A 27868-nucleotide genomic window follows, 5' to 3' on the forward strand; every position below is an offset into this window, starting at 1 on the left:
TACGTGTACGCATATGTGATTATCCAGGGCTGCACATATGGCTGTGTTTATTGGTCCATTATATAGTCTGTAGGATAGCAATGGGAGTACATTTGTTTTCCACAACTCCTGACAACACTGAAGATGCTTAAAATTGATGATTGATAAAGAGCAAGGCACATCAAGTCAGAAATGAAGCCCCATCCCCTCACCATGGAATCTACAAAAGTTTCCCTATACAAATTTTAGTAAACTTTAAAGATAAAAAGCCAAAGATTGAGCATTTATAACATCCTATTATCCTGCCCTTTTTATTTTAATTGTGAGAACAGTAAATGCATCATAGCAAAACTTCAAGTTTGTACTAAAATGGCCAACCTTTCAGTTGAACGTGCCCTTGAAGGCGGCAGTGTAGAAATTTATGCCATTGCACTTGATGACAATATAACAATGCAGTTACATAAGAGTTAGGAGAGGTGGACACAAGTGAGGTCTAGAATTATGTCTCAGACTGGTAACGGTTTTATTCCAAGATCGATTTGATTTTGAATCATCTTTGTGGAAAAACTACTTTAAAGGCTTTACAACATTCACATGGTGCTTCATTTCTTTCGGCTTCCTGTTAAATTGTCTGTATTTTTGTATACCATAAAGTGCTGGTAACTTGATTCAAAAACAACAAGATTGTTTTGTTGTTGTTGTTGTTGTGCAAGAGAGTGCAAACTCTCTGACAAAAGAAAAAGCATTTATTTTAAAAACTAATATTCAAGTGTAAAGTCAGACATTACAAGGATAAAGAGAGGGGCTAAATATTTCTCTCTTTTATCAAACAATTTCCTGTCTTAAACATTTATTGACAGGATTTAGTGTCCTGAAAGGAGTAAAAAGGGAAAGGAGTGATAGAAACATTTTTGCTTTTTTTTTTTTTGGATTTGGTTTCCTTTAGGAGTGCACATATTTCAGGAATGCTGACTCAATCAGTGCTCCTCCAGCCAAGAGGGGGTTTCTCCTCCTGGTAACTTTAGTTTGATGTGGAACTGTTTAAGGGTTTGTTCCAGCTGCTGTTGGTTGCCTGCGAAGTACGCTGCGATGGCGTTATGGAAGAGAATCAGCTGGTTGTGTAAAACCTTCACCTGAGGAAAAGGGAATGAAAACTCTCAGTGACTCACACCTTGAGAATGTAATTCAGAACTCAAAGTACTGAAACGAAATAAAAAAATCATCAGTATAAAAGAGAATTCAAGAGACATATCAACTATTTCAATTATATTTCAACAATAAAAAAATGTAATCGCAAATTTTTACTGAAATGAGCCCACATTTTATAACGGATTATTTCCTAAAATATGCCTGGCAAATTTAGAGTAGCCTAGACAACCGCAGCGCTAACCAGACATTTTTGTGTTCATCTTACAGCAACTGAATAATAAAGATGCCTTAATCAGTTTAAGTTAGTCTTTTCCAACAGGATATATTAGTCCACTTGAAATGGCCTTTGCAACATATTTTACTTCTGTAATGTGATGCGTTGTTTTACAAGTGAACAAGAAAATGTTTAGTTAGATCAGCCAAAAATGAAGGTTGTTTCAGAGTTAGTTAGTTTTTTAAGATCACAAACATCAGCATCACATTTACAAGGAGAAGATTTAAATACAAAGACATTGAACTTTACTAATATAAGCCCTGTAAGTACAGAATAATCTATAAAACCTGCTACTACATAGAAGGTCTAGAAAAGAGGGAAGTAGCCGCGTTAAGAAAAACTCATTTCAGCAATTACGTTTTGTCATACAAATGGCAATTTATATTAAGCTTTCAATTTGGTCAATAGAGTGCAAAAAAGTACCAAACAAATACTGAATAGCCACCACATTAACTTTGACACTTCATTTTATTATAGACTATTAAGATATACAAAAGACAAATACATTATTTACATGCAGCTGATTGCAAAAGATACATTTCACCTACCTTGTTTTCCTCCAGAAACTTAAGTTTGACCGAGACGTCATTGCGCATCTTTTCATATTTTTCACGGTGGATCTGGAACTGTTGCTGAGACAGCTCAATCTTGGGGAGTGTGTTGGCGTCCCGTGGACCCAGATTGAGCTCCTCTAAATCTGTGCGATACGCATCATATTCAATCCTACCAAAAAAAGCACATGCCTTACAGAATGAGGACGTTTTGCTCTACAGGTATATATTATATAAAAGTAGCATACAGTGGTTTGTGAAGATATATTCAGACCTTGCTGCTTCATATTGCTTAATGTTGATCAAGGTGTCCTCTATAGTTTTGTCCACTAGAGTTTTAACACTGGCGATGAAGAAGTTGATAGCTCCTAACAGGGTTTCTCCATTTTTCGCCAGGAGTTTTTGGGTTTCAGCATTGTAGCCAAATTCCTCCTGAAATACAATTCAATAAATAAAACACACTGAGATGAAATGCGTATTTCTCTACATTAAAACACTAGACACCAAACGCTAGACAGTGAAACGGTCCCCTCTCTGCAAATTAAGCATTTCAAATAAAATGGTACTCCCCAAGAAACCAATGCACTTTCTGGTTATAGTCTAGTCATAAAATATTTAGTATTTGTAGTGGTTCTGGAAAAAGCAATGCCAAAGTGTATCCAAAACAGTCCATGAATAAATGATACCTTAGGAAGGCATCCAGTTATACTGTCCGAATTGCAATTTTCTTTATCAATAAAAGCTGAAAATCTATGTAGTCTTCACAGATGCATTTGTGTCGTATTATAGTGATTCAAACCAAATGTCACAATTATGAAATGATTGTTTGATGGCTATTTTCTATTGGTATATTGCATTTATCTAATATAGACACACACAGACTATAAATAATAATAATAATTTGGTTTGCTGAGAACATGTATTCTCTTTGTATTAATCAGAGTAATCACAGTTTTTATCACATGACCTAAAGATATGTACTAAGGTTTGACAACCTGAAAGCAAGCACTGCTGTTTTTTTTATTTGTATTATTTCAAACAGTACTGTTTTACCATATAAAAACAAAATAATTTTGTAGAATATTTGTGAGATGATCTGAGATTATTGGTTTTGAGACCACTGACAGAAAACCAAGTGTGAGAACATGGTTAAAATGTGTGTTCATGTTTTATAACCAAATTTATATAGCATAATCACTTACCACAGTGAAAAAGTACTTAATTAGAACAACTAAAAAACTATAAGATGATTATTATAAATTTTTAATGAAAACTCAAAAACTGATTCTGATGATCTTTTATTTAAAATCAAGAGGCTGTAGCAGATGCAACATTAGATGGAACAGTTTTTATACTTACATGTAGTTCGGGTGTCTTGAGACTAAGGTCAGCGAACGCATCACCTAGCTGTCGTTGCGTCTGCAGCATCTGCGCCAGCTGAGCGCACAGCGTCTGCGCCAGTTTCACAACATGCTCGTACTTGCGTTTGTTTTCACGAAGAACCTCAATCTGAGCCTCCAGCTCCAGATCAACCGTACGGGAGCCGCGACCTAACTTCTCTGACAGAATTTGCTTAGTGCACTGTAAGAAAGGGTATAGGATGAAAAAAAAATATATATATTTACAAGGCTACACATAACTACAATGGGCACAGGGGGGATATAGAAACTACTCTAAATTTCTGTTTCACAAAAATAATCCAAGAGCCTCAAACCCAGCCTTTTTTGCCACATGGATGCTTGAGACATTTTTTTTACTGAACACTGATACCTTCATAACCAGCATGGCAGGAATCACTCACTTTGTAAGTGTTGATGCTCCACTTCCTCACCAGCTCCAGTTTCTCTATGGCAGGACTCTTCATGTCATCGGCAAGGACCACTGCTCCTCCCATCTGCTGCTCTCTCAAATCACCTGATGACAGAATGACATCCGTTTACTGACAGTGATTACTGTATGTTATTACCCTTCTACTCTTATTGTGACTCACTGGAAAAAATGATTAACCCCAAAATATGTCACCTGGTGTGATAAAATGACAGTGATTGGCTGAATCAACTCAATCAAAAGTCTGTAGAGAAACTCCGCATTCAAGATAATTATGCATTTGACATAAAACACGACAGAATAGTTATCGTTATCTAAACTAATTGTTACTTGAAATAAAGCTGAAATAAAATAAAATATAAATATTAGGATGAAAAACCTCAACTAAATGGAAATTAGAGTATAGCTGATATAAAACAAACTAAAGCTGAAATAAAAATAAATTAAACCATTAAGAAATTAAAAAAAAGTTTTAAAAATGGCAATAGCAATTTTGTAAAAAATAAAATTACTAAATTAAGCTAAAATTAAAGTGAAAAGGGAAAATATAAAAATAAATGCTAATTCTAAATATGACTTAAACTAAAATAGTATAAAAATATTACACAAAAAAAACTACTGAAACATGGACAAGACTAATACTAGACTAAGCATACTGTAGTTGAAAAAGAGTCTCTTTTAAAATGTCAGAAGGCGGCAGAGACAGTGAGAATCGACAAAAGCAGTGCATTGTTTTGCATTAACAAAGTCCTGAAAGGGGAAAAATAGGAAATTATTGAGAAGAAACAGTCTTTATCTTTTGCGATCAGTCAGGAAGGCAAAAGGTTACAGGGTGGTTAGCCAAGACGAATAAATGAGCCCAGACTTCAAGTTATTAAAGAAGGAAGCAACAATAAGGAAGAGAACAGGCCTGGAGATCACAGAGTTTGAAAGAACACCATCATAAATTTAAACACTGCCAATCTAATGAATGCTGCAAGACACATTTCAAAAGCAGGAAGTGATGTCAATTTTATGTCTCTTGAAGATTGAACATTTCAACAGACATCACTGAAATCTACTAGAATAAAGTCTTCATGATGGTATAGTCTGAAACTGACAGTGCGGCGTTAGTAAGGGAGAGATTAAGGAACGCAGATTCATGCGTGACGTCGTCTGTTACAGTATGTGGTACCTTTGTGTGTCTCCACCTGACTATCGCTGATGCTGCGAGCTAGCCGGCTGGCTGCTGCAGGACTGGGGACAACTGTAGGTGTGGTGGCCTGGAATGGCGACTCTAAAAATGGTCAGTGATGAATTTTTATAATTTATACACCGAGTCTGAAAAACTATTTGTAAAAAACAGCCACAGAGGGGGAAATGTCCATCTATCAAAAAATTAATTAATTAATGAACAAGTAAAAAGAATGTATTGATTGTTTGGCCTTGTTGTTTATGGAAAGTATTCTGCATAAACAGGTAAACCAGAGCGTGGTAATAGTATCAAAACTACTAGCGCATTAAATTGACCACCCACATTTACACTACCATTCAAAAGTTTAGGGTCAGTTCGTTTTTTTTTTTTTTTTTAAAGAATAATACTTTTATTCAGGAATGATGCATTAAAGGTGCAGTAAGCAATTTCTGAGAAATGCTTTAGAAAATTTAAATCAACACCTAAACTGTTAAAAAAGATGGACAGTGAGTCTCCACTTCCTTCCATTGTAGAAAAATGTCTACGCACAAGTGATCCTGAGGTGGAGCCACGGCATCAAGGTCCCTCTTATACTCATACTTAGTCCTGGGCGGTATACCGGTTCATACCGCATACCGGCGTTTATTTTTGTTATGATATGAATTTTCAATATTCCGCAAAACCAAAAAGAGTGTCGTTTAAACAACGTTGGGAGCGCGGCGCGACACTGTTTGAGAGGCGTCCCTTTTCACTGTTGCACTGTGGTGAGGGCACAGCTGTATGTGTTACTAAATGTGACGGTGAAGATGGATAGGTTCAACTATAATTGGTAGCTGTCAAAATTATATTACAGTGTTTCCCAAACATTGGTTCACAATATCAACACTGCCCGCCACAAATAGATTTTACAAAAGGCTTTGACATCGTTGAATAAACATGAGAACTGCACATTTCAAAGTAAAAACGTTCATTCGTTTCAGTAAAAAACGTTCAAACGTTCAAGTAAAAAAATACATTCATTTATATGAATGTATCTTTGAATGGAACTGACTGTCTTTAGGAAAGTGTCAATGTTATTTTCATTTAATCTTTCCAGATAAAGCAGCGTTTATTAGCTCTGCTTTGTGTACAGCCATTACCGGGGAAACCGCTATTTCTGCCGCTCCTAAAGCGCCTCCTGCTGGCACCTCTTTGTAAACTTTACAAACCTGTATTAATACTAGTGTGGAATTTTTCTAAAATATTCACTCATGCCAGTAAAATAGGGCATTCTAAGTCAATCTACTGCAGTATTTCCTCTCTCAGTCGGTAGAAAATGTGGTTAACACCCATTCATGCTTGAAAAAAATAATAATACCGTCATATACCATGAAACCGGTATATTTTGAAAAATACCGTGATATAAATTTTTGGTCATACCGCCCAGCACTACTCATACTTGTACGTAGACTGTACGATGATGACACATTGAATCGTAGGCTACGACACAAGTTAGTACAGAAGAATAAAATGTCAACAGCATGTTTTTATGTGCACTGAAAAAAAAAAGGAAGCGAAAGAAGAGAATATGCACGCGGCCATGGCAAGGGGAAAGAGCAGAGGCCAACTTGGCATGCCAATTTTGCAAATGGAGCTTGAGGTAAGTAGTTTTAGTTTTAGCCCCGCCATGTCGCATTGATCAATACGCTATTTCATGTTGCGTTTTTACTGGCTAGTCAGTAGACGTAGGTCGTAGCAGCAAACACACTGCGTGATGATCATGTTATATTTCTGGTGCTAAAGAAGCAATTTCCTAAATGGATAAATTCTTTTAAACTTTCTATTCATCAAAGAATACTGAAAGATCATTTGACATTGAGGACTTGCTGCTGAAAATTCAGCTTTGCATCAGAGGAATAAATTACATATTAAAAACATATTCAAATAGAAAAAATAATAATAGACAACAGTTATTTTAAACTGCATAAATATTTCATTATATTGCTGTTTTTACTGTATTTTGACCGAATAAATGCCAGCCTTGGTGAGCATAAGTGACTATTTTCAAAAACATTTAAAAAAATCTTCCTGACCTCCATATTTTAAACGGTAATGCTTGTAATGTGTACACAGAAATGACTATTTTGATTTCAGCAACATGAACTGTCGGAGACTCCGATCATAACAGGACTTGTTTACATATGGACGTCTTAAAAGTACGGTATCAACATCAGGGGAAAATCTGAAATGATACAAAACTTTACAAAATGGCCCCTTTAAATAAAATGTTTCAAATTGATTTCTTTGCTAGTAGGTGATACTGCAGCAAGGAGATGAAACAAGCTCCATAGCTTACTAAGCTAACAAGTGACAAGGGAAATAAAAAAAGGGGTGGTCAGCAATTATACCCAGCTAATGACAGGTTGCCAGGTTTCTGTCCTACAAATTAATTCACATAGTAAATGAGCATGAAATAATGAAAGGGGAAAGCAGATTGAAAAAGATCACAGACGACTCTGTAATGAGACAGGAACACCTTTCTTTTCAAATTCAAATTCTCCCTCTCTCCACAACACACACAAAGAGAAACACAAACAAACAAATGTGGGTTTAAATTAGGTGAACCGGATAGTGAGAAGATATTGAACCTAATGACTGAAGAGTAACGCTCTATCCAGCCTGATCTCATTTAATACAATGAGAGGAAGTGTTTTTAAATGATTAACATTGTGTCCATATCTGAGCGAATTGCCAATCTGTATGTAATCTTATGTAAGCACATATGTTTGTGCGCAAACAAACTAGTCAGCTGTAGAATGCGGAGTCATTGTTTGCATTTGTGTGAAGAACAAACGCAAATGATATTCATGTTCAATGCATGCTTAGTGTTATACCTGTGAATGGACCCACTTGGACCACTCCCTCAGTCATTGCATAGTTTTCATTTGAATTGTGGGAGTGTGACATGATTGGTCCAGAGGAGATATTATGTGGAACATCCTTGAGAGAAATAAAAGAAAGAGAACAACAAACAAGAATATAAATGAATGACACTTAAGAAAGATATCACAACAAAGCAATTTCCGAGTATACTGCGTTTTCTCCCATTTTTCCATCTCATTTTTAGCCGTCAACATTAAGTTACTTAATTTCAAAACTGAATAATTTTTGGTCAATTTCATGGCAAAAAACAAACAAAAAACATTCACTCTTAAAATAGTTTAAACTCTGTAAACTCAGGGTTAAATGTTCTTATTTGCATATTTATGAGGTCAATAACAAATTACACAAATACAATGGGCATGTATCAGTGTCAATGTGGCCAAGTAAATCTGCTCTGTGTGTTTTAAGTCACCCTACAAAAGTATAAAAAAATATTATGCGGTCTCTACTTCACATCAAAATGCTCTTTATTTCCTTTACACTGAAACATTGATACATTGTGCATTTGTGAAAGTTTCTGTGACTGTACAAGGTTCATGAATATTTAATGAAGTAAGTACTAATTAATGTATGATGGCCTGTCTGTTGCTAACACGCTGTATCATTCTAGCACCATTGTTTCACATTGTATACATTTGGCAACACACCAAATGCATTTTTATAACACAGGGTTAAAAGCGGTGCAAGGCATCTTTAATGTCTTGTGTTAAACAGGTACCACCAAATGTACAGTCATGGCCAAAAAGTTTAGGCAGTGACATGAATGTGTTTCGCAAAGTTTGCTGCTTTAGTATTTGTAGATTCTTTTGTAGATGTTTCTAAGGTATATTGGGAAATGATAAGAATTTCGTAAGGTTTAAAGGCTTTTATTGGCAAAAACATTCAATAGATGCAAAGTGTCAAAATTTACAGTGTTGACCCTTTTTCTTCATAACCTCTGCAATTCGCTCTGGCATGGAGGATATCAGCTTCTGGGCCAAATCCTGACTGATGGCGATACATTCACAATTTGTGGTCTTCTGCTTATCCACTCGCCTTTTGATGACTGACCACAGCTTCTCTATGGGATTAAGATCCAGGGAATTGCCTGGCCACATATCCAAACTTTCAATGTGATAATCTCCGATCCACTTCATTATCACTTTTGCCTTGTGACATGGTGATCCATCATGCTGTAAAATGCACAGATCATCACCAAATTGTTCCTGGATCATTGGGAGAAGTTGCTCTTGCAGGACATTTTGATACCATTCTTTATTCCTGGCAGTGTTTTTGGACAGAATTGTGAGAGAGCCCACTCCCTTGGATAAAAAGCAACCCCACACATGGATGGTTTCAGGATGCTTCACTGTTGGCATGACACAGGACAGGAAGCGTTCACCTATTCTTTTCCAGACAATTCATTTTTCAACAGTTGGAAGGGGGCTTCATTAGAAAAAAAAACCTTCCTAGTTCCAATCCTTGTAATTCTGCAGAATTTCAGTCTGTCCTTGATGGTTTTCTCGGAGAGAAGTGGATTCTTTGCTGCCCCTCTTTACACCAGGCCGTTGTCCAAAAGTATTTGCCTCAGTGTTTTCAGATGCAAGTTCTTGATCAGGTAAATGGTTCTTTCAGGTGCAAAATTGTGAGGCATTTTTGATGCATGCGATGATGGTTGCACGTCTTTTTTTGGAGGTAACCATAGCCAACACAAGAACACAATGATTGGAAGCACTTCTTCCCTCCTTTTATAACAATCACTTATATAATCCAATCAGAATGATATGTGATTTCACCTGACTAGTACTTGTTCACACTTTCCCATGTGCTGATGATATGATTAGTAATATAATGTTAGCTGCTCATTTCGTGCTAGGGCCAAAAAGAAGAAGTAGTAGCATAATTTGGGTAGTGATAAAGCAAATTTTTTTGACCAATGAAGTTTTTGCAATTATTTAAAATGCATCTGATCACTCTGCACAATAATCTAGAAACAATTTGAATCAAAACCACAGCAACAACTGAAGCAAACTTTGCAAAATACAAATTTGTCACTGCCAAAACCTTTGGCCATGACTGTGCTTTTAGAGATGCCTGTTGATTCATGTTGTCTAATTCTTCTGTTTAATGTGAAGAATGCCTAGTATATAGACTGTTGCCATAGACATGACACACATTTAGTTAAATACTCAACCATGAGCACTCTGTGCTGGCTTGGATGTTGGCACACTTTTATGAAGCTAATAAAAACAAGTCAAGCTCAAAGTAAATCCTAACCCGGATACATGAAACTGAAGGTGGGGCTGGGCAAAACCAACATAATCCATAACATACAATAATAGCAACTACAGTTAAAACCCTGTGCATTGGTTGGTTATAGAATCAGAGCAGTTCTGCATTGTAAGTAAGTAAGTAAGTGTATAATAAATACAGTAAATAAAACAGTGTTTTTCCTGTGTCAAAAACGGACATGGTCATCCACACACAGTAAAAAGTAGCATACCCACGTGATCTCATACTATGTATGATCTCTTAACAATGTTTGTTTCTTTTGCTCCTCATTGTTTACACATGGTTGCTCATTCTATTTTTTTTTCTTTTGGCCCCTCATTTTCTTCCGGACTGTGGCTGTTATAGGCTATGCAATTATCAGACACCTATACCTGGCTGTCACCATCACTGTAATCCTTTCTTGCCCTCTTTACAAATAAAGCTGTGATTTTACCACTGGTTTTCATAGCTTTGTAAGATAAGATCCTTCTTTGCTAGACCTGATAATTATTATTTACCATACTATACCATTGATATATTATCATATCAATATTAAAAAGTAGCATTAAAAAGTTTATTTTAACTAATAGTTTAATTTTCTACCATATACAATAGAATAAAATTAGCAGCTAGCTAACAACAACTTGCCTTGTTCTGGCTTCACCTCACTCCAGTCTAAACTAAATGATTTTATGAGTAATGTACTACACATTGTCAATATAAATAACCTGAAATTGCTCTGGATTTTTAAGGCTAAATCTTACAAACCACTTTTGCTAAATGAGGTAAGCACACTTACATTCTCATTTCAGAGGTGTTCTGAGTAAATGATTTGTTAAACACTGATTCAGACAGTGATGTCTCGTGAGTTCAGTGTTGGACAGATCACTTGTTTTAACCATTCATTAAAATGAATCAGTTCAAAGGAGCCAGCAGCCATATCACCCTGTAGCCCAAGACTGGTTGCCCACTGAAGGGTTGAGCCTGGTTAGTACCTGGATGGGAGACCTGGGAAAACCAGGGTGCTGCTGGAAGAGGTGTTAGTGAGGCCAGCAGGGGGTGCTCACCCTGTGGTCTGTGTGGGTCCTAACGCCCCAGTATAGTGACGGGGACACTATACTGTCAAAGAGCACCGTACTTCGGATGAGACGTTAAACTGAGGTCCTGACTCTCTGTGGTCACAAAAAAATCCCAGGATGTCTTTCGAAAGAGTAGGGGTGTAACCCCGGTGTCCTGGTCAAATTTGCCCAGTGGCCTCTGTCCATCATGGCCTCCTAATCATCCCCATGTATATATACTAATTGGCTTCATCACTGTCTCCTCTCCACCAATAAGCTGGTGTGTGGTTGGCGTTCTGGCGCAATATGGCTGCCTGTCGCATCATCCAGGTGGATGCTGCACATTGGTGGTGGTTGAGGAGATTCCCCCCCTTCTATGTAAAGCGCAATATAAATGTAATGAATTATTATTATTATTATTAGGTCGCAAATCGGACACTAGCGGACGTGGATGCATTGTGTGCTAATCCCGGCTGTTGGGACATCGCAAAAGATTTGACAACACAGAAAACACTTCATCACTGAATAAGATTATTCTTAGTTTCGTTTATTGAAAGTGTGGCTTATGTCAGCTGCATGTGTGGAACGCTTGTCAGAGAAGAAGCAACTTTTTTTCCCACCCTGCGTTAATTCAGGAAAATAATTCTCTGAATGCGCCACGTGCAACAGATTCTGTCTTCCGACCTTTTACCATTTCTGTCTTAGTTTGAAGACAGAAAGTGCGCGCGCGGGAGGGAGGGGCTCTTTGCTTGTTCTCTAGGGTGTTAACATGCACCCTGTCACAAGCGCAACAGTCATCTACATCACTCATAGATCAGAATAACTGATCAAATAAGGCTTTGGCGGAACAAAAGTTCATTTTGGCGCCACCAAAAAAGTTTCAATGTAGGAAAAACTCTATATAGTTGTAATTGAAATGATTGAACCCCATTGCAAATCAGGTTGATTAGCAAAATGTACAGACCTTCAGCTGTTTACAATGAACAAATCAAACAAAAGTAATTGAAATAGCTCAAAGAAACAAATGTTTCCCCAAACTACTAGAAATGCAACTTTTAATGACTTCTGCAGTCTCAAAATTATTCAACCCCTTCATGGCAAGCATCTTTAGTGCTTGGTAGAACACCCTTTTGCTGTTATGACATGCTGCAAACGAGATGTATAACCGCACCAGCTTCTGCCAGCATTTCTGAGGAATCTTAGCCCATTACTCGAGCAGTAGCCTCCATTTCAGTAATATTCTTGGGTTTGCACGTTGCAACCACCTTCTTCAATCTCACTAGAGATTTTCTAAGGGGTTCAAGTCAGTTGACTGTGATGCCACTCTAAAATCTTCCAGGACTTCTTCTGCAACCAAGCCTTGGTGCATTTTGAGGTATGCTTGCGAATGCTATCATTGTCCTGTTGGAAGATCCAATGACGCCCAAGCTTCAGCTTCCTCACTGACGGCATGACATTTTCTCCTAGGATTTCCTGATACTTCAATGAATCAATCTTGCCTTTCACACGCTGCAGGTTTCCAGTGCCAGAGGATGCAAAGCATCCCCAGAGCATCAGAGCCACCACAATGCTTCATTCTTCAATTCCTCCAGACACACTGCTGATCCATAGGTCTGAAAATATCCAGTTTTGTTTCATCACTCCACAGAACAGAATCCCAAAACTTCTGTGGTTTATTTATATGATTTTGAGCACTTTTCGTGTGCTTTTGGGTCAGTAGTGGTGTACGTCTTGGAGTTCTGGCATGGAAACCACATGCATTTAGTATGCACCCTAGTGTGCAAGCTGAAACCTCAGTGCCTGTTGCCACCATGTCTTGCTGCAGGTATTTTGCAGTCACACGATCATTTTTCTTAACCTGCCTTTCTTAGAAATCTGGTTGCAGCCATTGATAGCTTCCTTTTTCTGCCCCGTCCAGGTCATGTAACCACTGTTCCTTTAAAGGTGCTGTATTTTCACTCTGCTAAAGCATAAAAATACCATAATATGTTTGCATATATTGAGGAAACATGCTAGGTTCACATACTCGTTTCTCTGAAAAACACTTCTACAGCCAGTTATTTTACTTTGAAATGTGCGTTTCCAGGCTGGAATGTTCGTTTTGGTCTGTGAAACTGCACGTTGCTAATTTGCCAATTTTCATTGTCCATTGCGCTCATTCCTGTTACATGTGGTCAAACTGGCAACCCGTGTGAGCGCCGTCCAGTCTGAGGAGCAGGTGGCGGGAGAAACGACGATCTCCGATGTTTTGAATTGTACTGCAGTACCTATGTCATTCTTACAGACTGCACCTTTAAAGGATTAGTTCACTTTTAAAAAAACTTTTGCTGATAATTTACTCACCCCCATGTCATCCAAGATGTCCATGTCTTTCTTTCTTCAGTCGAAAAGAAATTAAGGTTTTTGATGAAAACATTCCAGGATTTTTCTCCATATAATGCACTTTGCTGGGCACCAAACGGTTCAAGGTCCAAAAGACAGTTTCAGTGCAAACTGCAAACTGTTCAAAGGGCTTTAAACGATTCCAGATGATGAATAATGGTCTTATCAAGCGAAACGATCGGTCATTTCAAAAATAAATAACAAAGTTTAAGTTTAATAATGTCAAATGCTCGCCTTGCTCTGTTCTGTGATGCACGTTCGTGACTCTCCTGTTCGAACTCGTTCATCAAAATGAACAAATCTTTTTTCGAGTCATTTGGTTCATTTAACGAACGAAATGAACGAATTGACTCGGAAAAAGATTCGTTCATTTTGATGAACGAGTTCGAACAGGAGAGTCACACAGAACAGAGCAAGGCGAGCATTTGAGCTTATAAAACTTAAACTTTGTTATTTCTTTTTTAAATGAGCGATCGTTTCGCTTGATAAGACCCTTATTCGTCGTCTGGTGTCGTTTAAAGCCATTTGAACAGTTTGCAGTTTGCACTGAAACTGTCTTTTGGACCTTGAACCGTTTGGTGCCCAGCAAAGTGCATTATATGGAGAAAAATCCTGGAATGTTTTCATCAAAAACCTTAAATTTCTTTTCGACTGAAGAAAGAAAGACATGGACATCTTGGATGACATGGGGGTGAGTAAATTATCAGCAAAAGTTTTTTTTAAGTGAACTAATCCTTTAACTTTGAATTTGCAAACTTTGCTTCCAACGGTGTCTCTAGAAACATTTAGTGCCTTTGTTATTGTCACACTCTCACACCACATGGACTCGTTTTGTCATCTGCCTTCGTCACTCATTTGTTCTCACGTACACCAATTACGTTCAGCTGTGCACTCATCAGTCACCATCATTAACACCTGTATATATGTTCAGTTCTGTTTGAGATCAGTGTCCGGTGTTGTCAATGTTGAGTGTGTGTTGCTCTCTAGTTAAATAAACCTTTGAATTGGATATCAAGTCTTCCTCATCTGTCTGCCAGCAACCACCCGTGACAGAACACTGGACCAAACAAGGGAACGCGCGTGTAAACAATTTATTTTTCAGTTTTCGTGTTCAGTGTTTTTGTTCCGTTTTCACCCCTGCTTGCACCTTCCACCTTCCCTGGCAACTGCCTGTGCACGTTCCTGGATGTCGGACTCAACGCCACCACACGTGCACAGTTGTCCGGGGAGGTTCCTCGAGGGAGCTTCGCGTCATATGTGGAGTGGGTGCTGGCATCCTGCGGATCTGCGTTCACCGTCGAGGATGCCACCAGCCTCACTCCCCATCCAGTGCCCAGCCAGAACCACCCAGACGGCGAGGATCGTCGACCTGAGCCCACCGCAGGTAGCGCGACGGAGACCGCCGCGATGAATGAGCCTGTGCCCACAAGTGCGACCGAGGACCACATCGCCACGGAGCCCGAGCAGTGCGCGTCTGACCAGGTGTGTGAGCCGGCCAAGCCATCCATCGCCGACGGAGTGCTGGTGGACGTCGAGGGTTCGGAAGTGAGCCAAGTGAGCCTTTTTTTCTTTTAGGTTTCTGCATCGGACTTCAGTCTATCCCCCAGCCATCCGTGCCACCCAGTCATCTCTGTCACCCTTCAGTCCCTCTGCACCACCTCTGCCCCTCTGTAGCGAGGTACCACCTCAGACCTGTCGGGAGCCTGTTGCTCTCTGTTCGCCTGTCTGTTGTTCTCTAGTTAAATAAACCTTTGAATTGGATATCAAGTCTTCCTCATCTGTCTGCCAGCAACCACCCATGACAGTTATCTTTTTGTATCCTGTTCCTTATATTCCATGTGTTCTAGCTCAAGCAAATCTGGTGCAACTAATGAAGCCCTTGATTATTTGCATCAGGTGTTTTAGACAAGACCTGTTTTGCAGAATTGTGCTGATGTGAGGGATTCTATTCAGGGGGTTGAATAATTTTGAGACTGCAGAATCATTAAAAGCTGCATTTTCAGTTAAATTTGGGGAAACCGCTTGAAACATTTGTTGTGTTGACCTATTTCAATTACTTTTTTGCAGAGGTGGGAGACTCGAGTCATATGACTTGACTCGAGTCAGACTCGAGTCGCAATTTTCTGGACTTGAGACTTACTTGACTAGATCTCTGAAAAGACTCGACTTGACTTTAGACTTGATCCTTGTGACTTTAGACTTGATCCTTGTGACTTTAGACTTGACTCGGACTTGTGCCTATTTACTTGAAATGACTTGTGCAAAAAAAAAAAACTCAATTATTGTAATTTTTTGTATACGCCATAAGAGGGAGCGCGGGCGGTAATGCACTCTGTGTGTGCAGGTTGAGGGAGAATAAAGCGTTGAGCGATGTAGCCAATCACAGACATATGTGTTGTTTTCTTGAACGCAATGGCCAATCAGAAGCATTTAAGATAGACTCCCCTCACCGCTCAAAACAGACTTTTTGTTCAGTGCTGAATTCTGTATGCTGGCAAATCCTCTAATTATAACAAACAAAGTGTATATATTATGAAACGTCATTGATAATAACAGATGTGTGAGATCCCGATGAACTGTCAGCTTTTTAGGAATTATTAAGGGAGCGCACAGTCATGCCAAACCATGCACGCAGGAGCTGCTTGCTTTTATGTTATAACAATGGTTTGTGTGTTAATGCTTTAAAAACAAATAATTTATCAGGAGCATTTATCCTGATGTTTATGGTGGCGACACGTAGGCTAAATTGAAAGTATTTGGATGTACAGAAAAAAATCTATTTGCGGGCGGGAGCGGGACAAAACATAAATGTTGCGGGCGGGAGAAAGTAATATAGAAAGTAGTTGAGAACGTCAGTTACAACGACCCACGTATTAAAAAATAGCCGGGTTTAAATAATTTAAATGTTTAAATTTGTTTTCTTAAAATTTCCATATAATATTTTGTGTTATGCATGGGATCAAATCACCTGGATATTTAGAGTAAGAACATACAAACTTTGGCATACAGTACTAATTTAGAATGCAATATATATATATATATATATATATATATATATATATATATATATATATATATATATTAGGGCTGTCAAATGATTAATCACGATTAATCACATCCAAAATAAAAGTTTTTTTTACATAATATATGTGGGTGCACTGTGTATAATTATTTTGTATATATTTAAATACACACACATGCATGTATATTTAAGAAAAAAAATTATTTATATATAAAATATTTATATTTATATATAATATAAATTATATATAAATCTATATACAGTATATACATGAAAATATTTCTTAAATATATACCGGTACAAGCATGTGTGTGTATTTATATATATAAAATAATTATACACAGTGCACCCACATATATTATGTAAAAAAAAAAAATATTTTGGATGCGATTAATCATTTGACAGCCCTAATATATATATATTTTTTTTACAAGATGGGAAAAGTTTTATTAATTCTTGTTTACATGTGTTCATTTAATTTATTTTTATATTAGAGCATTTAAAGTGCTTCTTAATGATATGATATTATATTTTAAGTTAATTTATTTATTTTTGTAACCCATTAGCCCTCTGTGTCTAAATAAAGTAATAAAAGTCCCAGAGTTAAAAAATGTGTAAAACTAGCCTGTGTGCGACTTGGTATGACTTGATGACTAAGTTGCGACTTGACTTGACTTGACTTGACTTGACTTGACTTGACCCTTACAACAGAATGACTTGACTTGACTTTGACTTGCAATGTTAAGACTTGGACTTGACTTGAGACTTGCATTTAGTGACTTACTCCCAAGTCTGCTTTTTTGATTTGTTCATTGCAAACAGCTCAAAGTCTGTACATTTTGCCAATAAACCTGATTTGCAATGGGAGTTTAATAATTTTGATTACAACTATATATATATTCTTACTGCTGATCTATTTGTAACAATATAATAGTCTGTTCATCCTTTCCAATAATTAGGAACATAAGTACAGTCATGAGACAACTTAAGTCATTTTCATTATGTGTCATCATTACATAGTACCTTGGAAACATTCATCTCCAAATATTCTGTGTTCAAATGGCACCATTGTTAGCCAAAATTGGTTTTGCTCTATGCAGGATGTCTTACCCTCTGAAACACTTCCTCGTGACTTTTGTCTGCTTCTCCGTTTCTGGTGACTGAGATTTGAGCAGCTGGGCTTCTGTGGGCCTCCTCTGCCATAGCCACCTTCAATACACATTACACAGACACACAATTACTAGGACATGAAAACAACATTAAAGCGGTCAAGCTGAGAGTTCAGATGCAGAGCGCTTCCACCACCAGAAAGCTTTGCGTCGGGGCTTGTGAAGTTATAACCGCACCACCATAAGCAAAGAAAATACAGCTATAAATAACAAAATGGATCAGGTCAGCTGCTGCTTTGCAATAACTATTTAACAGCAACAGGGAAATATAACTATTAGTGAATAAGAAACTCATCACAGACATATCACCCTGTAGCCCAAGACTGGTTGCCCACTGAAGCCAAGCAGGTTTGAATCTGGTCAGTACCAGGAAGGGAGACCTCCTGGGAAAACTAGGTTGCTGTTGTTAGTGAGGCCAGCAGAGGGTGCTCACCCTGTGGTCTGTGTGGGTCCTAATGCTCCACTATAGTGACAGGGAAAACTATACTGTAATAAGCACCGTTCTTCGGATGAGACGTTAAAACTCTTGACTCTCTGTCTGTGGTCATTAAAAATCCCATGCCACTTCTCGTAAAGAGTAGGGGTGTAACCCCGGTGTCTAGGCCAAATTCCCTCCATTGGCCCTTATCAATCATGGGCTCCTAATAATCCCCATCCTTTGAATTGGCTTGATCACTGTATCTCCTCTCCACCTATAGCTGGTGTGCAGTGAGCGCACTGGCGCCGTTGTTCTGTGGATGCCGTCACATCATCCAAGTGGATGCTGCACACTGGTGGTGGTTGAGAAGAGAACCCTGACATTGATTGTAAAGCGTTTTGGGTTTACAGTAGTAAATAGTAAAGCACTATATAAATCCTTCCTTACTTCCTTACTTACTCGGAGAATAGCTAAGTCTAACTACACTGCCATCTGGTGATCATTGTTTTCAGTTTGAACTACAGTTCAAATTTTTGGGATCAGGAAGAGATGTATATATACACATTTCTTTTCTTTCCAGCTGACTCTAATGTTCAATATAATTAGTGTATATAAAATAAAATATCCTAGCAACTACAGCACAACGTGATGAATGGTGGAGTTAAGCATAGGCTAAACAGATTTCCCTGGATAACCTCAATTCAGCTCCTATCTGCATTTGAATGACAAGCTAAAAAAAAAAAAAGTGGGGGACAATTGTTTTTCTTTACTTCTGTAGGGCAAAAACAAAAACTTTGGACTCATTGTAAGGGAAGAAAATACATAAAAATAGACAAATAAATGGCAACACTAATAAGGTTACATTAGTTAACATTGGTTAATGCATTAACTAACATTAAGTAACAATGGGCAATACATGTTATAGTATTAATCTTTGTTAATGTTATTTAATAAAAATACAAAGTTCACTGTTGCCTCAGGTCCATTAAATAATATTAACAGACAAAACTTTAGTTTTTAGTAATGTATTAGTAAATGTTGAAATTAACATCAACTACTAATGTAGTTAGTAACTAATGTTAACAAATGGAACCTTATTGTAAAGTTTACCAAATAAATAAATAAATAGCCTAAATAAAATTGAACCTAACTGAACTCCTCTGTACAATGACGAGAGAATGTGAGATAGATAGCAGAACTCACTAACAAGATAAAGCCTACGTGACATTGCATTAGAAAGTTGTGCCAAGTGGCTAAGAAGATTGCTGATGAGCTTTGTGGACAGTCTTTAAACGCTCTGATAAAAGCGTAAGTTCACTGCATTACAGTAAGTCCACAGGCTGTTTTTACATGACACACTAGACAGAAGAGCTTCTAAGGACACTTAGTCACTTCATGCACTTTTACTGAAAAAGACATGAAAATACATTTGAAACGCACCAAAATCCGATCACTCAATCCAGGTACACATGAGCTATAGCGACCATACCCGATCCGACAAATGACCATAGACACGATGCAGGAGTGAGGGTGGAGACTAAGGCCCTGTTTACATCTGGTATTAAGATGAGCTTTGGTCGATTAAATCACAAGTAGATGAGGGGGACACAAACCCGTTTACACCTGGTGTTTTAATACGTCTCTTTGGTCCAATTTCAACCACTTATGTCCTGATTTCTTCGAGGAGAGGGTCTATGGGCTGGTAAATGAATGTGTTTTTTTCAGATATTTCTATCTAATGGACAAAATAAGCGCGCACATTTTACATATGAACATGCCCGGGAAGATGACGGAAAAACACAAGGAGAGCAGCAGCTTTCATTTCTGCTCTGTTAGCCACAAGACCACGCTGAACGCGGTGAGTGCGTGTTAGAAATCAAGGCAAGGCAAGTTTATTTATATAGCACATTTCATACACAATGGCAATTCAAAGTGCTTTACATAGAAGAAATTAAAATAATCAAAACAAATACAAATAATTAAAACAGTTTAGAATAAAAAATAAAATAAAGTAATACTGGTCCACCCCTATCTGAGATGGAAGAGATTGAGCCGGTTTACGGTGCCACTGGACCTCTAGCCCAGGAACGTACTCTGCTGGGGTAGTGCTACACCAGTAATGCCCAGCGGGGCCCCCACAGAGCACGCTTCGCGTGCGCTGTCTGCTGCCGTTACGCTCTCAGCAACTTCTTATACTCTCAGCAGAATAACTAACTTACTCCTTCACTCGCCTCATCGGAGTGAAGACTCTCCCGCTCTCCTTCAAAATCTCTTCCAGAGATTATAAAAAAAATAAAATAAAAAATAAAAATCAGGAACATTGTGCTTCGTAAGTTTTTCATCTTCAAACCAAACTTGGGTCTCCAGCCGACAAAGTTTAAATCCGGTCCTGCTAATATAGTGTTAATGCATTATGTCAGTATGGGGAGAGTAGGCGGTATTTTGTGTCTGTTCAAACACATTCCACCTACCACATGAGCATTTACAATACGAAAGCAATCCAGTCGAATGCATTTTCGACTACCTCTGGAAGTGGTCTAAAGTAGACAAGCTCACAACAGTTTAGACCCTGTATTTAGAGTCATCCCCTACTTATCAACTACGGCAGCACAGGGAATTTGTTGTGCCCAGGAGTAACACAAAAAGACATGAACTTTCTTTTATTCCAAATGCTCTTAAATTGTTTTATAAATAACTTCCAGGTTTGATTGTATGACACCTGGTGTATTTCAGATTTTCCTGTGTATCTGTTTGACTCCACCTGTTTTTTATTTTTTATTAGGTAGGCTACGGTTGTCTTGATGTGTTATGTTTGATACATTGCAGGGTTTTGTTCTACAATATCCTGCCTTGTCAAACTCTAAATAAACTAACTAATCCACTTGTGATCCGATCGAGCAAAACGCATCTTAATACCAGGTGTAAACAAGGCCTAAGGGTGCTCCGATTGATCGGTGCGCTTTCTTTCCTCCCTAAAAGCCCAAACAAGCCCAAATCAGCTAGATCATTGATTGTCATAAAATACAGTTAACTGCTAAACTGCAGTTACATGTGCAAATGAAAGCAAATTACGAATGCAAAATACAGCTTCCTGTCACTATTTGGTTTAGCAATTTAGGGTGTACTCGCACTAGCCAGTTTGAACCGTGCCCGAGTGCGTTTGACCACCAAAGCGCGGTTCATTTGACTAGTGAGTGCTCCGAACCGTGCCCGGGCGCGGCTCGATTAGCCGGCCCTGGCCCGCTTGGAAGAGGTGGGCCAGAGCACGGGTCAGTTGGACTCGGGCGCGGTTCGCATGCAGTGTGAGTGCTAACCGTGCTGGAGCACGGAACAGGACGCGTGGCGTCATGGTTTTGCGACGCTCCAAAACCAACACAGTCCGTAATCAAAGCTGCAAAGTCCTTGCTGCACTTCAGCTGGTACCTTGCAAACCTCCTCATACGAGCAGCACGATTACGTGAAAATTTTCGCGCCACTAAGGCGACGCATCTGTTTAACAACAGGCTGTGGACCACTGTGGACCAAACGACACAAAATTATCCACAAAGAAAACAGAGCGATGGACTTCATTGTGTTCAGAGAGCGCCGCTCTTCTTGTTTATCCCGAAACCGTCGCACGCACCATAATGACGTAAGCGTGCTCCGGCACGAATGCTGAAACCCTATGTGAGTGCAGGCCAGAGGGGGAGTGGGGAGGGGGGACAATCGTACTCGGGCCCGGTTCATGGCAACCGTGCCTAGTGTGAGTACACCCTTAAGCAACATAACACCTTATTTAAAGATGGCATTATTTTTACAGTGTCCTATGTGGTTTAATGTTTAACTACAAAAAAGGCTATTAAGGTTTGTGTTATGCAGAAAGGCTCAGTGATTTGAATCTTAAAGTACGATCGCTTGTTTGTCTGGCCAGTGAAATAGCACACAGTGTCCAATAACAGCACATGAATCTTTTAAAGCCACCTGATGCCATCATGCCAGGAGGACAGTGACTCTAAACTCTCTCAGATGAATCAAATGACAACTGTGGTTCTGACTGGTTTCTTTAAACAACTCGATTCAAATTCTGGATTGTCTTTTGCAGTCACAACTTTAAAAGCCCTTATTTCCAATCGCTGCAGTTTGTCACCAGATTTGATGATTAAAGCAGCATTGTGAACAGTGCCTCGGTCAAGCCCAGCAGAAGAGTCCCCTAGAGTTCAGTTGCTTAGAAACATTAACAAAGAGAACTACAGAAACAACAGCAATCTGATCAGACAGTCTAAAGACAGAGCTGTTATCATGATCTCTTCATAAAAGAGACATAGGTCTAATAAATGCTCGAAGAAAACGAAAGATAGGATTCTTAAACAAACCTTTCAGTTATCAGAATGAGTCAGTTAACATTTCCTTATCAGGACAGGCTGAATAACTATTTCCATCATGCTGACAGATAAAGTGCAGTAATCAGGCATGTGACTAGACTAGCTGACAAAAGACAAAAAACTGACATGACGTGAAGGCCTTTGTCCTCTGCTTTTAACCAATTTAAGTTAAGTTAGTACATTAGGAGCAGTGAATAGTGAACACACACACTCGGAGCAGTGGCCAGCCACTTTTGCTGTGGCGCCCGGGAAGCGATTGGGGATACGTGCCTTGCTCAAGGGCACCTCAGTCATTTCCTGAAGGTATTGGGAATTGAACTTACAACCTTCAGGTTACCAGTCTGACTCTATAAACATTAGGCCACGACTAAGCATTTTATAAGCAACAACACTTGCAGAGTAGCTTTTTCAGTGCAAATGAAAATGAACAGTGCAACGCGTAAGACTATTTATTTATATAATTACATAAAACCGTTACGATATGATGATCGCACTAAATCATTCTCACAACCATGCATTGTCAAAATTCATAATAAAGTTACAGGGCAACTGGGGAGTATAGCACAGTTTCAACTGCGATTTTTACTCACATTTAGTGCTTTAAACCCTGGCCAACATGCTAAGGGTGTCCCGAGGATGGCGCCGTGAACTTGTGCAGTGCTGTCAGAAGCAATCCTTGCATGAAATAAATGTATTAGAAAACTTAACATTTTGCAGATTATTTTGTAATTGTTTAAGGCCATTTCATGATTTCAATCATCATACAGTCACCAGCACCCCCCATCCCCAATTTTTTTCCCCCTCAGATTTCCCAAATTCACGTGGGTCATACGGTCGGAAATACAAAAAAAAAAAAAAAAAAAAAAAAAAAAAAAAAAAAAAAAAAAAAAATCACAATTGTCACAGACTGTGTTTGTTAGAAAAGCACCCATAGTGCACTGGGCATGTTGCCATCCCAAGGCCATTTGCACCAGTCTGCTATGGATACGCCAACCAGAGTCAAATACCGCCTAGCTTTAATAGGAAATGCTTCTTAGCAAACTTTTAGTCACAATGGTGTTGACTTGTATTGTTCCCGGGTGAAAAAAATAACAAAATAAAACACGAGTTACTTTTGGTTTCCAGTGAAGGATCCAGCATGTTGTAGGCTGTGGCTAAAGGCTGCAAAAAAAATGTAATACGGAGAGAACAATGCAACAGAAAAACGGAAAAACCTCAGTGTTTGTAGTCAACATTTCGAACTGGATGACCACGAACACAGTGTTTTAGGCCAAACAGAGGGGACAAAAATGAAAGAAACTGCCGTTCTGTCATTCCGCCAAACCTCTGTAGCAAAACAGTCACATACAGGTAAAAAGCTGTTGCCATAATGTTTAATTTTTACCATAATGCCGTCTAAAGAGTAGACTAAGTACGATAATAACTGTTCATGGGCGGGGATACAAATATGCGTTAGTTTGTAGCGCGCTCTCTCTCTCTCTCTCTAAATAAAGTTCATGATGTCAGGTGAATTTGATTTTTCAAAAAGTGTGTAAAGTGCATAACATCACAACAATGGCATTGCAATGACAAGTCTTTAAACTAAAGAGCTCGAAATAGTAAATTAAATAAATGCAATAATAACAGCAACGACCAAACAAAATTTACCAGAATAGACAAAAAAAAATGCACCATCACCCATATAAAGGAGTAAAAGACACCTCGCAAAGAAAAAGAACAAGAGAAAGATGCTTCATAATGCTGTAACATTCAGGCAAAGGCCCAGTTCTTTTAAAATCACAGACAATTTGGCTGATTCAAATATTATTTATATTTCCCACTTATGAAAAATCATTCATGCCTGAAATCACAGCAACATGTATGAGCGAGATTAAGCATAAGCCAAGCTACAGGTCTCACAATATCATTACAGTCACCTTCACTTCAGCTTCTGTCGCCACACTGCTCGTTGTTTCAGAATCACGATTATCCTCAATGATTCCACTAGTTTTACTGTGGGCCTGAGAATCCTCATCTTCATCACCATCCTTACTAAGAGTATTATTGTGGTTTCCAACTTCCTTGTTCTCACTGATGTCAATTTCAGTCATGCACGTTTCATCCAGGCTGTTTTTTCTGGCCTCTGATTGGCTCAGAGATTCAGCAGTATTTTGGAGGCCCTGCTGTTCTTTAGGGTCCGATTGATTATCCTGTGAAGCATTCTTTTCCGAGTCAAAACTAGCTTCTGACATTCCTGAAAGTAAACATACATATGAGCAACTGACCAAGTTTTTTCCCCTTCTTGTGCTGAATTCAAGTAAATGTTAGAATTTCACAGCTGAGGCTGATGTTTCAGGAAGGGGTTCTGCCATTATACAGCACGGAACAAACATCTACTTTAAGAAGCTACAAACCACCTGTAATTATTACAGGTCAATGACCAAGAACCAATGTTGATGGCTGAAATTCAGACCTGGCAAAAGATGGGTTAGTTAATCGAAATGCAGTGTATGCACCACCTTTCTGTCGAATGTTAGTTTCAATTGGCTTTTAGATAATGTTTTTTGACAGAAAGTCAAATACAGTCCTTCTTATAAATTGTAGACTGCTACTTGCATTCCTTTACACAAATAAATGCGAATTCAGGCCTAAAAAAAGCCATTTTATACATTTCAAGCACTTTGTACAGCATTGACTAGTGACTAAGATCCACCATCTACACTACTCACATCCAAAATATTAAGTTTAATAAGAGAAGAGTTAAAGTATAAAGTAGACTAAAATCACAATAGTGAGTTTATGGCTGAATAATTAGCCAAAATATTTTATGATAAGCATGCTATGCATCTGAATGAATATTGAAATGTATCTATGTCTGTGGCTCTGTGCACACGAGACTCTCCCATGATGCTCATGTATCAGTAAGAGTTCAGTTAACCTAGAAAATGGGGTAAAAGGTTTTTATAATGAAGCTCCAGTTACACATGGTGATGTTTTCTACAAAGGAAGGCTCAAATGTTCTTTAATTATTGATGTCTTGTCTACATATTTTCATATCCAGCAAACAATATAAAAATTATATTCAACACCAAAAGCAACCTCATACTATTATCATGCTGCCACACCAGTGTCATTTACAGTAAGTCCAATTGTATTTTTATTGCTATGCAAATGTGTCCTAGTTTTGAAGATTGGTTAACCATTCATACATATATTAACCATGATTTTACTAAAAATAAAACCAAAAAACAATGCTTACTATAGTTAAACCATGGTAATCATGGTTTTGATACACTAACCAAGTTAAACCATGGTATTTGTGGTAAAACTGGTTACAAATGGTAATCAATTTGCCCAAAAACATGGTTACTACACTTTTACTATAATAAAACCATGGTTAATTTTCATATCTTGTACAATAAAAATGCACACGTGTAATTTACTCATTCCGAGTTTGAAATAAAATATTTAGAATTTTTAAGCATCTATTTAGTTTTAATAAAAGGAATAAAAGTAGGCCACAGACAATTGTAGGAAGAAGGCCCACTGTTCCTTCAAAAAAAAAAAAATATGGACAAGGAATTAAGAAACCTATTACGGCGAAGGCTTCACTTTGCAATATCTCACTTAGGTCACGCTAGTTTGAACTCTTCATTGGACCGTCAAGTCACATGACGTTATTAATATTGTTGAACAATTCCTTCGCCATAGTAGGATTCGTTTTTTTCGCGTCGTGGACACGTAAACGCTTTTCTACTTTCCAATGTTAAGCAACGGCACAACACTTACAAACAAAAACAAAACAAGGTGTATATTCAAAAGCATCCTCTTTATGAACACACGTTTTGTTGTTTAATTAATGGCATTGTCTTATTCCTTCCTGGAATTCAATCTCTCACTGTTGCACCCGCACGTCACAAAGTTGCTATTGAGTTACTTCCTTTGCCTGGAGCACTTCAATCGAGTTACGTGTTACAAAACGCAATAAACATTCCCTTTTACTCTCTATACAGCTTTTATATCAACGATGCGTCCTTCATTAATCATGAACATTTGAATGATAAGGAATATGAAGAGTTGACATTCAGTTTTTTCGCCTCCTCATCTAAGGTGTGAGATGATCAGAACCGAATATAAAACAAGTCGACAGTTTGGTATACTGAATTTCCTTAAGTTACTTTTCCCCATGGAAGAGGAGACAGAGGATCAACCCTGCACACTGAAGCCATCATGCCTGCCACTGCCATCATACATTCATGAGCACCGATGCAACAGTTGACTCTGTTCAACAGCACTCACCTGCACACAGATTACAACTGTTCTCTTTCCTGTTGCACAGCTCGTTTCATAAAAATGATCTTTGCTTGAGTTCGAGTTGCTGTGTGTGTATCATTCGATACACAGCGAATCCCTCCACAGCTCAGTTAAAGTCTTTTCAAAAACACCCGGAAGAGGACGTGTGTGTCAGTAGATATACTGGAGCCACAGCATGTCTGTCTCCTAGCGGTCAAAATGACAATGCCAAAACCGACCAAACAATAAACATCGTACAGTAACCAACACAGAACCAACTCAAATATAAATCAGAATCACATTTTATTATTTGATTTATTATCATTTTATTTGATTATTTTATTGTATTATTATTTACATAGGCCTACTGTTTATTCGTATTTTAAACGAGCTTATTTATTATATATTTTAAATGTATATATTTTAATATTTTTAATTAAAGTTTTAGTAATTTTTGTTATTATTAGTTTTTGATATGTATATGTAGCTTTAATTTATATGTATTTTTTTATTTTAATAATTTTAGTACTTAATCTTAAGCTAATTTTCGTCTAATATTTGTATTTTATTTTATGTCAACTGTCTTCAGAAAATGCATTGAATATATTGACTTTACATTTAGTCCAAAACAATTGTGTGGTGATGATACAATACAATATGATATACGATACAATATAGCGTAAGCAGTGTGGTCTCCTCATGGATCATTCCAAAACGTAGCATGAAAATAACAATAATGGGTGTCTTGTCAAATCTGCTCTACCTTGGTAAACGGACACCATTTTTTAAAATCAAATTAGCCTATCTATTTTTAGAGTGGGATATCTACAGTATGTTGAGTGCAAGTACGCATAAAATTTCAGCCACTAGATGGCATGGTAGGCTATGTCTTAGTGTACTGTGTACAACAGCAGCCGACACGCTAGGGCAGACCAGGGATAAAGTTGACACTGCCAGTAATGACCCTTTATTTTACCCGGTATGCAATTTCAAAAGATGGCGAAAAAATAAATAAAAAAAATCTAAGCATAGGCCTATATTCATTTCTAATTTATCTTTT

General features: G+C 38.0%; 1 protein-coding gene across 3 annotated transcripts; it reads right to left on the minus strand.

The window, feature by feature from the left end:
• On the minus strand, window positions 1-26985 carry arfip1 (ADP-ribosylation factor interacting protein 1 (arfaptin 1)). 3 transcript variants are annotated; one of them, XM_056265106.1, is made up of 10 exons: window positions 26815-26985; window positions 24453-24769; window positions 17699-17797; window positions 7828-7933; window positions 4955-5056; window positions 3755-3867; window positions 3313-3534; window positions 2228-2385; window positions 1951-2125; window positions 1-1112 (listed from the first exon to the last, which is right to left on the minus strand). In XM_056265106.1, the coding sequence occupies exons 2-10, from the start codon at window positions 24765-24767 to the stop codon at window positions 957-959; spliced, it is 1446 nt and encodes a 481-aa protein (XP_056121081.1). In that variant the 5' UTR covers window positions 24768-24769; window positions 26815-26985; the 3' UTR covers window positions 1-956. The 3 variants fall into 3 exon arrangements, with proteins under 3 accessions (XP_056121081.1, XP_056121082.1, XP_056121083.1); XM_056265107.1 differs by lacking the exon at window positions 4955-5056 and having other exon boundaries at window positions 26815-26984; XM_056265108.1 differs by lacking the exon at window positions 24453-24769 and having other exon boundaries at window positions 26815-26983.
• Window positions 26986-27868: the final 883 nt, after the last annotated feature.

This window comes from Rhinichthys klamathensis, unplaced genomic scaffold, assembly GCF_029890125.1.
Source record: "Rhinichthys klamathensis goyatoka isolate OS25496 unplaced genomic scaffold, OSU_Roscu_1.1 h1tg000229l_1, whole genome shotgun sequence".
In the NCBI taxonomy this organism is placed as follows: Eukaryota; Metazoa; Chordata; class Actinopteri; order Cypriniformes; family Leuciscidae; genus Rhinichthys; species Rhinichthys klamathensis.